This window comes from Schistocerca nitens, chromosome 5 (assembly GCF_023898315.1).
Source record: "Schistocerca nitens isolate TAMUIC-IGC-003100 chromosome 5, iqSchNite1.1, whole genome shotgun sequence".
In the NCBI taxonomy this organism is placed as follows: Eukaryota; Metazoa; Arthropoda; class Insecta; order Orthoptera; family Acrididae; genus Schistocerca; species Schistocerca nitens.
The window spans coordinates 732066506-732081751 of NC_064618.1; the positions used below are offsets into that span (position 1 = coordinate 732066506).

At 37.7% G+C, this 15246-nt stretch overlaps 1 protein-coding gene across 5 annotated transcripts in view; it reads right to left on the minus strand.

The window, feature by feature from the left end:
- Positions 1-2939: 2939 nt before the first annotated feature.
- The window catches only part of LOC126259326 (condensin-2 complex subunit G2-like), a 306542-nt gene continuing 294235 nt past the window's right edge, over positions 2940-15246 (minus strand). The window contains exons 26-27 of one of the 5 annotated variants that reach the window (XM_049956017.1): positions 10277-10507; positions 2940-3988 (exon numbers count right to left, since the gene is read on the minus strand). In XM_049956017.1, the coding sequence (XP_049811974.1) occupies positions 3742-3988; positions 10277-10507 (478 nt within the window). In that variant the 3' untranslated portion in view covers positions 2940-3741. The remainder of the gene's footprint in view (positions 3989-10276; positions 10508-15246) is intronic. The other 4 variants (XM_049956015.1, XM_049956013.1, XM_049956016.1 and 1 more) reach the window with 4 other exon arrangements.

Here is a 15246-nt window from a genome sequence, read left to right on the forward strand (position 1 = left end):
CTCGTACCTGGACCGAAGCCAAAAAAAATAGATTTGTTATTGGATACACACAGGGTGATGTTCTGCTATGGGCTACGGACATGGCAGAACGTTGCCACTACTATAAACAGTTTGAGAGAGCCTTTTTGGATATATAGTGGTCTGAGACCATACAAGAGAGGCTCAGACGTTAAGTGTTCAACCCAAGTCCATTCAATAGCAAACATGGAAGCTTAAGGGGCTATTTCGAAAAATATTTGAATAAAACCAGATACTGGTATCTCATGTAGAAGTGCTGAAAATTTTAAAGAGCCGTTTACCTGCCCAGGAAAAACTCCTTACCATTCCGGAACACGACACCAAATAGTTTCTACCTGTACTGGACTCAATAGGTTTGATATACGAAGAGAGACCAGTGCAACCCAAGCCTGTTAATATGCAGATAGTACCATAGGGATTCACGGACTAACAAGTGAACAACGTATTCATAGTACAACATGGATGGCAATCCACACAGGCCTATGGTAACGGTACGGTAATTGCAATGGCAAAAGCAAAAGCAGTAAATTCAAGGGTGGATGTAAAAGAAATGGGCAAAAATTTGACAACAACAACTACAATGGGCAAGTAGCATATCGCCAGCCTGTACAATATGTACAGACACAAGCTACCGGCAATAATCAGCCGATTGCTTGGCAAATACACGACAATACCAGACAGCCGAATAATCCACAGACAGTGGAATTTGGCCGGCAAAGTAATGCACATATGCAAAGGCAAAGAGAATCTGAGTTGAGAACCTCTCAGGATACTAACTGGCGTAATCAAACACCAACAGTCCATATAGTAGAAGTTACGCCTAACCCAGAGATCGACGCCACCATGACGTTCTGTGACCTGGGAGGAGAGTGGGGGCACGAGCTTTATCAACACGAGCTTCATCAGATATGATCAACGTAGTGACGTAAAAGATGACCTGTATCAAAGTAATGAGGATACTTAGGAAAACTTCACTGAGGACAAGATACAAGTTACTATTAAAGCCAAAATATTTTACTTAGACGTATCCATTGTGCTTGACACAGGTACTATGACTAATTTGATATCAAAGGGATTCTTTCAAGAACAGGAGAAATGTGGGCGTACACCCAGACTACCGGTGCAAAATTGCAAGGTACAAACTGCAACTGGTCAGAAATTGAAAGGAGTCAAAATACAAGCTTTAATTCCCGTCCAATAAGGGCTGTTTTCTGTACGACACAATTTTTTGATTAGTACAGAAATTAATAGTTGACTGTTCAATCGATATGGATACATTTAGGACAGTCCAAGAACAAATTGATATTGGCAAGGGTCAAAGTCATTTCACAGTAAATAACCAATTATTTGCAGCAAACCTAATCAGGGGAAGTACTGACAGATATAAAAACTGAAGTTACGACTTTGAGGTTCAATTGGTGAATCCCATGGTCATATTTATCAGCACATACAACAATGAACAGTTGGCAGCAGAAGAGGTAAACGTCGACACAATAAACATGAAGGTAAGTGAATCAAAATGCTTGTCTCAAGAACAGCAAGAGGAACTTAGGGAACTGATACTTGCTCGTATATGTGTATTTGAAAAAAAGACTAGGTTTTATTAAGAATTTTGTGTACAAAATGGAAGTTTATCCTCATGAAACTTTTTGTTCTACTTCATACCCTGTACCATAGACATAGAGGGAAACAGTAAGAAAAGATATTAACAGGATGCTTGAATGAGGCACAATGCAATCACCATTTTCCCTTTATTGTAGTCGTATATGGCTGTGAGTAGGCCAGAGGACACGGTGAGCTTGGTCCTTGACACATGTAACATTAATAAGATTTTTGTATCAGTACAAACATGTCCAGACAATTTAGAGGAACAGCTTATGAAATTACATGATGCTAAATTTCTTATTATAATCGATCTCCGGTCCTCTTATTGGCAAATAAAACTACATGAAGAAAGTCAGAAATATACTGCCTTTGTATGTGGGGGCAGGAGCTTCAAATTTCAAGTATTACCGTTTGATTGAACATAAAGTGCAGGTGTATTTATCTCTGCTCTGGACAAAGTGCTAGGACCCGAACTTTTCAGTAAGGTAACAGTATATGTGGAGGAGCTTTTAGATGCCACTTGGGTAGAAGACTTAAGCTTAGTTGAACAAGTATTGAACCACTATTCCGAAGATGGAGTTACAGCAAATCTCAAGAAATCTTAATTTTGTACAACAAAAGGTAAAATTTTTAGGACACATAATCTCTTCAGAAGGCATACTGCCAGATCCTACAAAACTTGATGCCATTAGGAACTGTCCTTTTCCTCAAACCAAGAGGCAGTTAAAGGCATACTTAGGCCGAGTCTCATTTTTTCCAGGAAATTTACCCCTAACCAACTTATGAACAGTGATGCTTTACTCAATCTTCTGTGTGATGTAAACCTGTGTAAATGTATATTTCAGGAACACACTTTTAAATCTTATACTTCCATTATGTGCAGAGGCTTCTAGAATGCAAATGGAAAAGGAATTCAGTGTAGAGGTTGCCAAATATATTGTCATTTGAGCAGAGCACTTTATTGTGGCCATCATCTTGATTCATCCTGAGAGAAAAAGCCAGAAATGATTACGCAAAGATTCTAAGATTCTTTGATGATTACCAAATTTTAATGGATACTCTTAAGACAAGAAGATTCAGCTCAATGTTCATCATCAGAGTTCAAACCATGAATCTGTTGAGTAATACATGAATTGTCTTCATAAAAAAGGCAATACTTTCACATAAATGAAAGCCACTTATTAGGAACTTCAATATATTTCAAAATTTTAATTTAAACTATATTTTAAATTTATTTAATAAATATTTCAACTTTACAAAGATATTAAAACAAATGTGAGTAAAGAACATTGTTCATTTACTGAAACTTAACACTGATGAATAGGTACTAACGCGTGTATAATGACAGTGAAACATAATACCTAAAAAATTAAAACCAAAATAACAAATTTGGATTAGTGAAATGTCTAGGACAGATTTTAATCTACACAATAAAATTTTTCTCGCAATAAATAATGAGAATTAAGTCTTATTTACATATCATATAACATTATTTATTTTTTACACAGAAAACACTATAAAATTACTAAGTACGGCAATTTTATGTATGGGATATACACTCTCTGTACAAATTTCAAATAATATTTTTATTTTTTATACATCTGAAAATAATTCTGTCATTAATGAGGTGTAGTATTTTTAAAAAATGTGTTGTTGTACTTAAAACTTTATTTTTTCATGGGCATTAACTACTTTGATAGTACAATCTTCACATGATGAACAATTTTGTAATTGAAAATCCACAAGATTTTTATGTGGCATTCACTGTGTCCTAACAAGTGAAGTACCTAGACGAAACCACAATTTTGCAAGAAATGTGTAAATGAAAACTCACTATACTTCTAACTGATAGGATAACAGTACTAACAGAAAACAGACCATAATAAGTGTTGGTAGAGCACAACTGTCGAATATATAACATTAACTATTACTAATGATAATGAGTAGAGCGGGATGAAGAGGTCTGGTCTCCCAATATCATAACTTTTATCAAAATGCAGAAACTTACACTGTTTTATATACAATTCTTATTATAAAAATTCATAATGGGCAATGCATGCCATCTGAGAATGTTGACTATGGAATGCTTGTGGATTCATAGTTTGGAGACTACATTTCTCATGGCCTATTATAAGTTCTCAATTTTCTTTGACTCCTCCTCATTTTATTTGCATCTTCAGGACTCCAATTATTGTTTTTATTGACTGGTTGCTTTTGCGTTTCACATGCTTTTCGTTTTGCACCATCTGGAGGGTCAACTTCTTCCTCCTCTTCCATTTGTATATTGGTTGGCTCAGCTTCCTTTTGTGCTTTTTTCATCTCAGTGTGAGCTTCCTTTAGAACGTCCACCGTCTTCTCAAAAACTCTGCAATTTTGAAACCACAGAAGATAACATAAATACTAAGTTGCTTTGTTCAAAGAGAACATAGTGTTTTGTGGTACACATCTAAGAAAGAATAAGTGATACTCTTAGTTTATGATCATGGTAATAGTTTGGAACTCTCTTATTTATTAACACATAAGATGGACTAAACACAACTTGTCTGGTAGATGTAGTTGGTAGTGATCAAAGAAAACACAACACTGTCTAGTAGATGCAGTTAGTAGTGACCAAAGAAGTCAGTAGGCATCAAGAACAGTCTATTTTAATTTACCTACTCCCACCAATCACCTATTTAAACATCTTCTTAGAGTTCTCGTTTTATCAGAGTCACAATAGCTTTGAAGCCAGTGTAAAGGAAACTGTGTAAGCCATGGTTTGCGTCACAAAAAAAAAAGATAAGAAACAAAATGTGAACCAAAGGAACAGTTATGCGACAAACAAGAGCCTTAGGTTCGTCCTCCTGCCAGAAATGATTTCTGTAAGAGTAGTGTCGTATCTCTTTCTGGACATGAAATAAGTGGCTTTAACAACATCATGTCACAAGTTTTGCAGCCCAAAAAGGAAAATTATGAATTTAATCTAATGTATACTTTACTGCTAACTTGTATGAAAACAGAACATTGAGCTGACTCAAAGATGCAACTACAATATGAATCTATTAGCACACCACATCACTGAAATACTTTGAAAGCCTCTTATTTATTGATGAGTAAGATGCACTAAACACAATGTTACCTGGTAGCCAAAATTCGAAGTGACCAAAGAAGTCAACAGCCTTCAAAATCAGTCTGTTTGATTTTAGTTACTCTCATCAGCCATCCAGTCAAGTGTCTTCTTAGACTTCTTGGTTAAATAAAGTCACAACCGCTATGAGCCCAATGAAAAGAAAACTGTGTAAAACAAGTTTTGTGTTATGAAAAGAAGATAACAAACAAAATGTGAACCGGGGAACTATTATGCTTTCGGCAGGATCCTTAGGCTGCTCATTCTGGCAGAAGAGATGACTGTAAGAGTAGTGCTCTCTCTCTCTCTCTCTCTCTCTCTCTCTCTCTCTCTCTCTCTCTCTCTCTCTGTGTGTGTGTGTGTGTGTGTGTGTGTGTGTGTGTGTGTGTGTGTACAAGAATGAAGTGGGCTTTAACAACATCAAGGTGACAGTTTTGCTGTCAATCAAAACTATTCTGGAGCTTTGTCTGAAAACATAAAATGGTAAGTAGACTCTGACTCAAACAGCAGACCATAAACAAATACTTCTTGGCTGTACAAAATTTTGGAATTCAACCACCACTGACTATAACGAGTAGGTTTTGTTGCACAATTTTGCTCTCAAACCTCAGGATATTTATTATAAGCAGAAACTTGCAATGAAGTACTTACAACTCATTTTACAAAAATTCAAAATGCACAATGAGTTCCTTCAAGGACTATAACGTTTCCAGTGTTTCACATTATTTTTGTTTCACACTAACTGGAGACTCAAGTTCTCACTCGTCTTCCATTTGTATATAAGTTCCATAGTCTTCTCGACAGCTTCACAATTTAAAAATACACAAGGTAACAGAAATACTAGGTTGTTGTGGTAGAAGGGAACACAGTGTTTAGTGCTTTACAGCTAAGAAAAGATTTACCTTAGTTTATGATCACTCAGATAGTTTGAAAGACTCTTATTTATTAACATGCAAGATGCACTAAACACAATGTCACCTGCCATCGAAAGGTCAATCTATTTGATGTTGGCTACTCTCATCAACCACCTAGTCAAGTGTCTCCTTAGGCATCTTTGTTTAACAAAGCCACAATGGCTCTGAGCACAATGACAAGAAAACTGTGTAAACCATGATTTGTGTTGCAAAAAGAAGATAACAAACAAAATGTGAACCAAAGGAGCTGTCACGCCATCAGCAGCTGTTATGCCATCTGCCAATTCTTACAGAAGAGATGTCTATAACACTAGTGCCATCCTCTCTCCCCTTCCTCCACCTTCTCTTCTCACTCTCTCTCTGCGCATGAAAGAAGAAGTGGCTTTAACAACTTCAATTTGATAGTCGGGCAACAGAAATTTTAAATTAAAGCTCAAGTATATAAACACTATTGCTAAAATGTATGAAAACAGATCACAGTAAGTTGACTCAGAGATACAACTGCAACAGGAATCAAATAGAAAACTAGATAACAATATTTATTGGCAGTAGCAATTGAATTGTCAATTGTTGAAATCAAATTAGCGAAAATGTTCAATTTTCATTTTTTCACTGAATACTACATTTAAGTCTATAGCCAATCGTTTGGAATTAAAATGAGACGTGTCATGGTACTTGAAATGATAGAAATGGGGTTGCATTTTACGCTGTTTGTTGTTGACACCAAATATGTCACTGAGTTCTTTTGTTTCAATAAATATTGCTCATACCGACACGGAAACTGTTTAGTTGCAATACTACACTCTGTTGATATACTTGCCTTCTTCCTTTCTTGTGGCACAAACAGTCATTGTTAGTGTTGACTGTCTTTCATTTGAATGGCAGCTGAAATATTACTATGGCTCCATAAAAGAAGAATAGCAGTGCAGAATATAACAGAAATAAGTTAAAGACAGCGCATACTAAATAACTACATATCAAAATTACAAAGAAAATTATGTTCCTGGGAAAGCAGTCACAGAATTATGCAGGTAAATTTAATCTTACTTGGAACAATAGTATGAAAATGCGAGATATGTAAAAAGCTATAATATTGGTTTTTATCTGCAACACGAGTCCTTTATTAACAATTTTCTTTCAACTGCAGACTGAAAAATTTATGGTTATGTTGACGTAAATCATCAAAATGATATTTTGGCAAAATTTCTCTGTCATCGCCCTACCAGAGATGCCGAGGACTTACACCTGCAGCAGCTTACTGAAGCAAAGGAAGTAAATAAGAGGCATCCTCGGAAATTTGATCCAGAATGTGGTGACAAGAGTAGATATGCAATGTTTCTTTACCATGTAAAGCACGGAAGTGTAAGAAAACAGATTTGCAAGAAAGTGTTCTCGGATGTACGTCCAGTGACGAAATTGTGTCTATTTCATACCTGTACATTAATAAAGTGAATATCACCTGTTGATAAAAGTGGGAAAAATCTGAACAATAAAAACACACCAGATTAGACCATTGCACAAATTCATGAGCAATATAGAATCTTCCCCCACAAAAACTCACATTATTCACAAAAGAAGGTAACATATTTAAACTCTGAATTAAACATATGGATCATGCACAATATGTTCAATGGGAAATATGCAGATTGTAGAGTATGATGTTTATCATTATTATTAGGACAACTTTAATTACTCCATGTCTATTGTAAATGTCAAGAGATCGAACTCAAATTTAAAAGGCCACATTTAAATAAAACAGCCAAGCTTGCCGCCAGAGTGAAATTAACTTTCCTTAAGTACCATAGTTCTAAATTTTACAACTCACTTCGGGATGCTAACAAAAGATGCCAATCCACTGATTATGTGGGAGCAATAGTTTTTGATTTTATGCAAAACTTGCCACGTCTGCATACCCCAATCCAACAGATATTCTCCCTGTGTCAACTGTGGGTGTACTGTTCCAGCACACATGATATTAAAACCCAGGACATTCTACCGTGTACTTGTATCAACAGAGTTTAGCAAAGAAAGTTGCTAACAAAGTAATGCCTATATATTTTATTACATAATAAATGACCTCAGCAAAAATATAGCCAAACAACTACAAATATAGCCAAACTACATTTGTACTACAAACATTATATATATATTTCCCCCATGTAATCACAATGTAAGAGGAAAATAAAAACTCATGATCACACTTAAACCCCCCATGAATGCATGTAACTAACAGCAACCATAAAAGGAATGTGACTGTAAAATTAATTAATTGACAGGAAATACTAGATTTTGACAACTGGTGGCTCAAATATGTTAGAAAAAATGCTGATTCTTATAAGATAAGAGAATGGAATAAAAAAAATCTTGTTTGCGCCCAGTACCTTCAAAAATATACACTGATGGAAAAAAATCGCAACACTGAACAATAATTAATGTAGAGCAATGGACTTTCAGGAATACATTAGTGTAGGTAACATATTTAAGTGATTGAACTGCAAGACCACAGATTAATGGAAGTGCAAGATAAGCTATTATAAATGTGAAACACTGGTATGTTTATAACCGGTGTAAGTGCCAGAATGTTTGATGCAAGTATGGAAACGCACATACATTGTTTTGTACAGGTGTTGGATGTCAGTTTATGAGACGAAGTTCCATGCATGTTGTACTTGGTCAGTCAATAACGCTATTTGTGGATGATGATGTTGTTGTACAAAGACATCCACTATGCACTCAATTGGAGACAGATCTGGTGACTGAGCGGGTCAAGGCAACATGTTGATACTCTGTACAGCATGTTGCGTTACAACAGACATGGACAGTTTACGTTCTCTCCCTGTTACCTTGAAGTTAAATTATTTTGAATGAATAATATCCGGTTACTTGAATGGAAACTTTTGGGCTAGATAAGTTGCTTCCGCAGTTTTTTAAACACAGTTATCTCCCACACTCCCAGGTATAACTTTAATTCCTTTTTGAACCCCTGGAATGTCAGTACAACAGGTCAAATCACCAGAGTGATGTACAAATTTGCAGTCAGGGTGTGCGGGACAAGCACGAGATTGCTCCTGCTGTCACATGAAATCACACTTCAGACCATAGCTCCACGTGCAGGTGCAGGTCCAGTGTCCAGCATGCACTGGTTGACTGCAGGTCCTCAAGCATCCTTTTCCTAACCAACATATGACCATCACTGGTTCCAAGGCAGCAGAACCAGCTTTCATCAGAAAACACAACATCCTGCCCTCCAATGAGCTCTAACTTGACACCAATGACGTTGAAAATGGTGGTGGTTTGGGGTTAGAAGAATGCACACTACAGTGCATCTGGCATGGAGCTATTCTGGTTGTAACAAATTTGTAACAATTCATTGTGTCACTGTAGTGCCAAATGCTGCTCAAACTGCAGCTGCAGATGCAGTATGATGTGCCAGAGCCCCATGTCGAACACGATGGTCATCCCCCTTGGCAGTGTGACGTGTTGCATGGTCATCCAGAGCCCAGTCTTCTTACGATCGTACATTCTCGTGACCACCATTGACAGTACACATGTACAACAGCTATATTTTTGACAAGTCTTTCTGCAGTATCACACAAGGAATATCCAGCTGCTCGTAGTCCTCTTACACAACCTCATTCAAACTCAGTGAAGTGTTGATAGTGGCATGTTTATCGCCTTAAAGACACTCTTGGCTAACATCAACTCACCACATCCTTCTCAAAGGTAACTAACACTCATGACCGTTATGGTGTGTATTTAAGGCAAATGTGATTTGCATCTTCATAACGGTGCTACTTGTGTCAGTCTTATGCGACTAATGTGAAATCTGAATAGACATCATGTTTCAGATGTCTACAAGTCTATGTCATAACAATTCCTTCTTTGTGTTGCGAATTTTTTTCTGTCATTGTATGGTACAAACCGTTCTATCTGTATAATACCTGCAGAAAGGAGAGGTGGATGGGCTACTGTATGTTGATGGCATGGCATACATTCTGTTTAAGAAAAAGGCACATGCCCATCATACCAGGATTAATGGACAGTATTCCAATGACCTACCCAATTTACCAAATACCTATTTTCACAATGAAGATGAAGATGGAAGATGTAAAAAAGTCGTTGAAAATAAATGTGCCTGCTGCAGTGAGATCACTCCATGAAGAATTACTTTCGGCCAGTGGTGGCTAAGTCATACCTAAAGCACAGTTAATTATTATTGTTGTTAAAAGTAGTTTACGCTGTTTTGTTACATCATGAAGAAAGAAGGGCTAGTTTTGCAAGGTTCGCAGGAGAGCTTCTGTAAAGTTTGGAAAGTAGGAGACGAGGTACTGGCAGAAGTAAAGCTGTGAGGACAGGTCGTGAGTCGTGCTTGGGTAGCTCAGATGGTAGAGCACTTGCCCGTGAAAGGCAAAGGTCCCGAGTTCGAGTCTCAGTCCGGCACACAGTTTTAATCTGCCAGGAAGTTTCATATCAGTGCACACTCCGCTGCAGAGTGAAAATCTCATTCTGGAAGTATTTGTATTGTTTGTCAGTTGTTGAAACCAAATAAGTCAATAAACTTTGAAAACAATAAAAATCAAAATGATGTACACTAAACTACTTCTCATTCAATATGGCAACCAACAATTCTCACCTTCTTTTACGAGTGCTCGATTTTCTGCCACTATGGCTAGTTCCATTTGCATCTTCAGGTGTTTTACTGACTGGTGGATTTGGTGTTTCACATTCCTTTTGCTTCACACTATCTGGTAGCTCCACTTCTTGTTCATCTTCTGTTTGTCTATTTCCTGGCTCAGCTTCCTTCCGTGGGTTTGTAATATCAGTGATAGTTTGCTTTATGACTTCCACCGACTTCTTCAAAACACTAAAATTTTAAATATATGCAAGATAACATAAAAACTAAGTAGTTTTTCCAAAAGAAATCACAGTAATTAGAGAGCTTACACTGAAGAAAGAACAAGTGTCACTTTCAGTTAATGATTATTGAAATAATTGGAAACTAGCGACTGGTCCCAATATCACACATACAGCACTAAGTACGTATTGCTACAGGGCTTCACTCGCATATTGGTAATAGAAGGTATAAACAAACTTTCTTTGTCAATCAGTCAATATATTAGTGAAAATTCTATCAAAATCCTTACAGCTGTTTCTGAGATGTGTTTTTACATACAGATAGAAAAATGCAGTGGTGGCTTTCTTTCTTCATAGTTCAGCCAATTTGCACAAAATATTTATAAATTATACACCAAAGCCTTCTTTGTGAATGTTTATCTATTAGGAAAACCATGTCAAAATCTAAAAGGTTAGCCTTCACATATGGACAGAAAAATGAGGCAGGGAATTTTTTAAAGTTAGTGAAACCCCTATTTAACTTTTTTGTGCGGTCCAGACAGAAAAAACGCAATACTGAGGAAAATGCAGGATTGAAGTTAAACTTTAAAACTCCAAAATATGAGCAAGAACATATGTGATTGGCACATAAGATTAAAAACTGTAATCCTCTCCAATAAATTGTATGTATAAAAACTGCAAATCCCATGCCACTTTCCTTGACGTTGACCTCCATCTGTCCAATGGCCAGCTTCACACGTCCGTCCACATCAAACCCACCAACAAGCAACAGTACCTCCATTATGACAGCTGCCACCCATTCCACATCAAACGGTCCCTTCCCTACAGCCTAGGTCTTCGTGGCAAATGAATCTGCTCCAGTCCGGAATCCCTGAATCATTACACCAACAACCTGAAAACAGCTTTCGCATCCCGCAACTACCCTCCCGACCTGGTACAGAAGCAAATAACCAGAGCCACTTCCTCATCCCCTCAAACCCAGATCCTCCCACAGAAGAACCCCAAAAGTGCCCCACTTGTGACAGGGGACTTTCCGGGACTGGATCAGACTCTGAATGTGGCTCTCCAGCAGGGATACGACTTCCTCAAATCCTGCCCTGAAATGAGATCCATCCTTCATGAAATCCTCCCCACTCCACCAAGAGTGTCTTTCCACCGTCCACCTAACCTTCGTAACCTCTTAGTTCATCCCCATGAAATCCCCAAACCACCTTCCCTACCCTCTGGCTCCTACCCTTGTAACCGCCCCCAGTGTAAAACCTGTCCCATGCACCCTCCCACCACCACCTACTCCAGTCCTGTAACCCGGAAGGTGTACACGATCAAAGGCAGAGCCACGTGTGAAAGCACCCACGTGATTTACCAACTGACCTGCCTACACTGTGAAGCTTTCTATGTGGGAATGACCAGCAACAAACTGTCCATTCGCATGAATGGATACAGGAAGACAGTGTTTGTTGGTAATGAGGATCACCCTGTGGCTAAACATGCCTTGGTGCACGGCCAGCACATCTTGGCACAGTGTTACACCGTCCGGGTTATCTGGATACTTCCCACTAACACCAACCTGTCAGAACTCCGGTGATGGGAACTTGCCCTTCAGTATATCCTCTCTTCTCGTTATCCGCCAGGCCTCAACCTCCGCCAATTTCAAGTTGCCGCTGCTCATACCTCACCTGTCTTTCAACAACATCTTTGCCTCTGTACTTCCGCCTCGACTGACATCTCTGCCCAAACTCTTTGCCTTTACAAATGTCTGCTTGTGTCTGTGTATGTGTGGATGGATATGTGTGTGTGTGTGCGAGTGTATACCTGTCCTTTTTCCCCCTAAGGTAAGTCTTTCCGCTCCCAGGATTGGAATGACTCCTTACCCTCACTCCTTACCCTCTCCCTTAAAACCCACATCCTTTCGTCTTTCCCTCTCCTTCCCTCTTTCCTGATGAAGCAACCATTGGTTGCGAAAGCTGGAATTTTGTGTGTATGTTTTGTGTTTGTGTGTCTATCAACCTGCCAGCGCTTTCGTTTGGTAAGTCACATCATCTTTGTTTTTAGATATATTTTTCCCACGTGGAATGTTTCCCCTCTATATATATATATATATATATATATATATATATATATATATATATATATATATGGTTATAATAGAGGGAAACATTCCACAGGCTCTGAGAGAACTACAGAAAGTAAAATTAATGTGCACTAGTGAAGTTTCCCCTCTATATATATATATATATATATATATATATATATATATATATATATATATATATATGGTTATAATAGAGGGAAACATTCCACGTAGGAAAAATATATCTAAAAACAAAGATGATGATGAGGACAGCAACAAAGGTGAGCATACCATTGCACAACTGTTCACTGAACACATCCTGTTAATTGTGATGCTGTACATAGCAAATGGAGTAACCTACATTGGCGGCAGTCGGTAGAGGCACAATGCGTTCTGGTTTCTGTTGACAGGCTCTGAGAGAACTACAGAAAGTAAAATTAATGTGCACTAGTGAAGTTTCCCCTCTATATATATATATATATATATATATATATATATATATATATATATATATATATATATATATATATATATATGGTTATAATAGAGGGAAACATTCCACGTAGGAAAAATATATCTAAAAACAAAGATGATGTGACTTACCAAATGAAAGTGCTGGCAGGTCGACAGACACACAAACAAACACAAACATACACACAGAATTCAAGCTTTCGCAACAAACTGTTGCCTCATCAGGAAAGAGGGAAGGACGAAAGGATGTGGGTTTTAGGGGAGAGGGTAAGGAGTCATTCCAATCCCAGGAGCGGAACCCTCTCCCCTAAAACCCACATCCTTTCGTCTTTCCCTCTCCTTCCCTCTTTCCTGATGAGGCAACAGTTTGTTGCGAAAGCTTGAATTTTGTGTGTGTGTTTTTGTTTGTTTGTGTGTCTATCGACCTGCCAGCGCTTTCGTTCGGTAAGTCACATCATCTTTGTTTTTAGGTATATTTTTCCCACGTGGAATGTTTCCCTCTATTTTATTTTTATATATATATATATATAGAAAGAAACATTCCACATGGGAAAAATATATTAAAAACAAAGATTCCATGACTTAGCAAACGGGAAAGCGCTGGTAGATAGACACAATAAAACAACACAAATACACACACAAAATTTCAAGCTTTCGCAACCAACGGTTGTTTGTGTTGTTTTATTGTGTCTATCTACCAGCGCTTTCCCGTTTGGTAAGTCATGGAATCTTTGTTTTCTCAGGTCTTGTTTATCAAATATTTCTTCGAGCTTGTATCATTGCTGCATTGTTAATGGACTTTTAATGATAAGGGTGATGTGTTTGTGATACATTTTCATTGTGCCACTGCTTTGAAACAACATACTGTGGCACATACTACTAAGTAAATGAATAATGCACACAGTTAACACAGAGGTTGCTCACACCGCTCACACAGACTCACAAAAGTCAATAGTTGAAAGCCCACTAGTGACGTGACTGAAAAATTAATGTGAAGTCTACTCGACCCGTGATCTAAGCGGAGCATTCTGCAATATTGACAATACATGCCATTTGCACTTCAAACTCTTTGCCTGCTGTAGTGTAAACACAGCATGTTTTGTGAAAGCTCGCGTATACACACAATTTTTCCTTCACATTTGGTACTTCTTTACACAAATAATGTGAAATAAAGTTAAGCCTGCTGTGTTTCTCTGTTCCAGCAATCTGCTACATTTATAACAACCTGTCAGCCATTACAATGCTTTAAACACGACTGAGGACAGCAACAAAGGTGAGCATACCATTGCACAACTGTTCACTGAACACATCCTGTTAATTGTGATGCTGTACATAGCAAATGGAGTAACCTACATTGGCGGCAGTCGGTAGAGGCACAATGCGTTCTGGTTTCTGTTGACAGGCTCTGAGAGAACTACAGAAAGTAAAATTAATGTGCACTAGTGAAGGGCATACAAACTATGACTGTGTAAATTAAACCTAAGTGGAAGCCATGCTAAGCACTGATCACAGCAGCCGTACTTTGGAATAAGCTGTTGCTGTTTATCATTCTATATGCTCGAAGCCACTGCATTAGCATGACGTCAACATGCTATACAGCTATTGGTTGCAAATGGAAAATAAACATCCGGTCATGTTACCAACATCTGAGATGTTTTAATCCAGCATTTTTCACCATATTTCACAATTTTCAGTTTATTTAACCACATAGGCTATAAAGTTTTGTTATTTTCAAGGTGAACATAAAATGAAAGAACCCTCAAAACTGCATTTGTGGCAGTAGTGTGTTGGAAAATGGCTCACTATCTTGTATGTCATTATCAAAAGTGATAGTCTTTTCAGTTATGTATCCTACTGTATTACTACTGGCAAAATCCACTTTTTTTCTTGGTAGGTCCATTATATGAAGTAAAATTTTGCAATTTTTTCTTGTTTGTTTATGGATTTGTTACATGGTTTTGTCAGCTGATATTATGAGTGTTGGTGGAATTGCTAGCTACGAGGAGAACAACAAAATTCTTGCACAGACTTTGATTTATACCTTTTGTGCCTGTGTACACTTCATAATCTAGTATTATGGAATGTCAAATGTTCCGCAGGCTAAGGTCTGTAAACTTACTACATAGTGAGCTAAACAAAGTGGTTTGTGCTAATACAGAGTGGTGGTAGGGATAAGCACTGAGGGATTGGGAAAAGAATCTCATGTG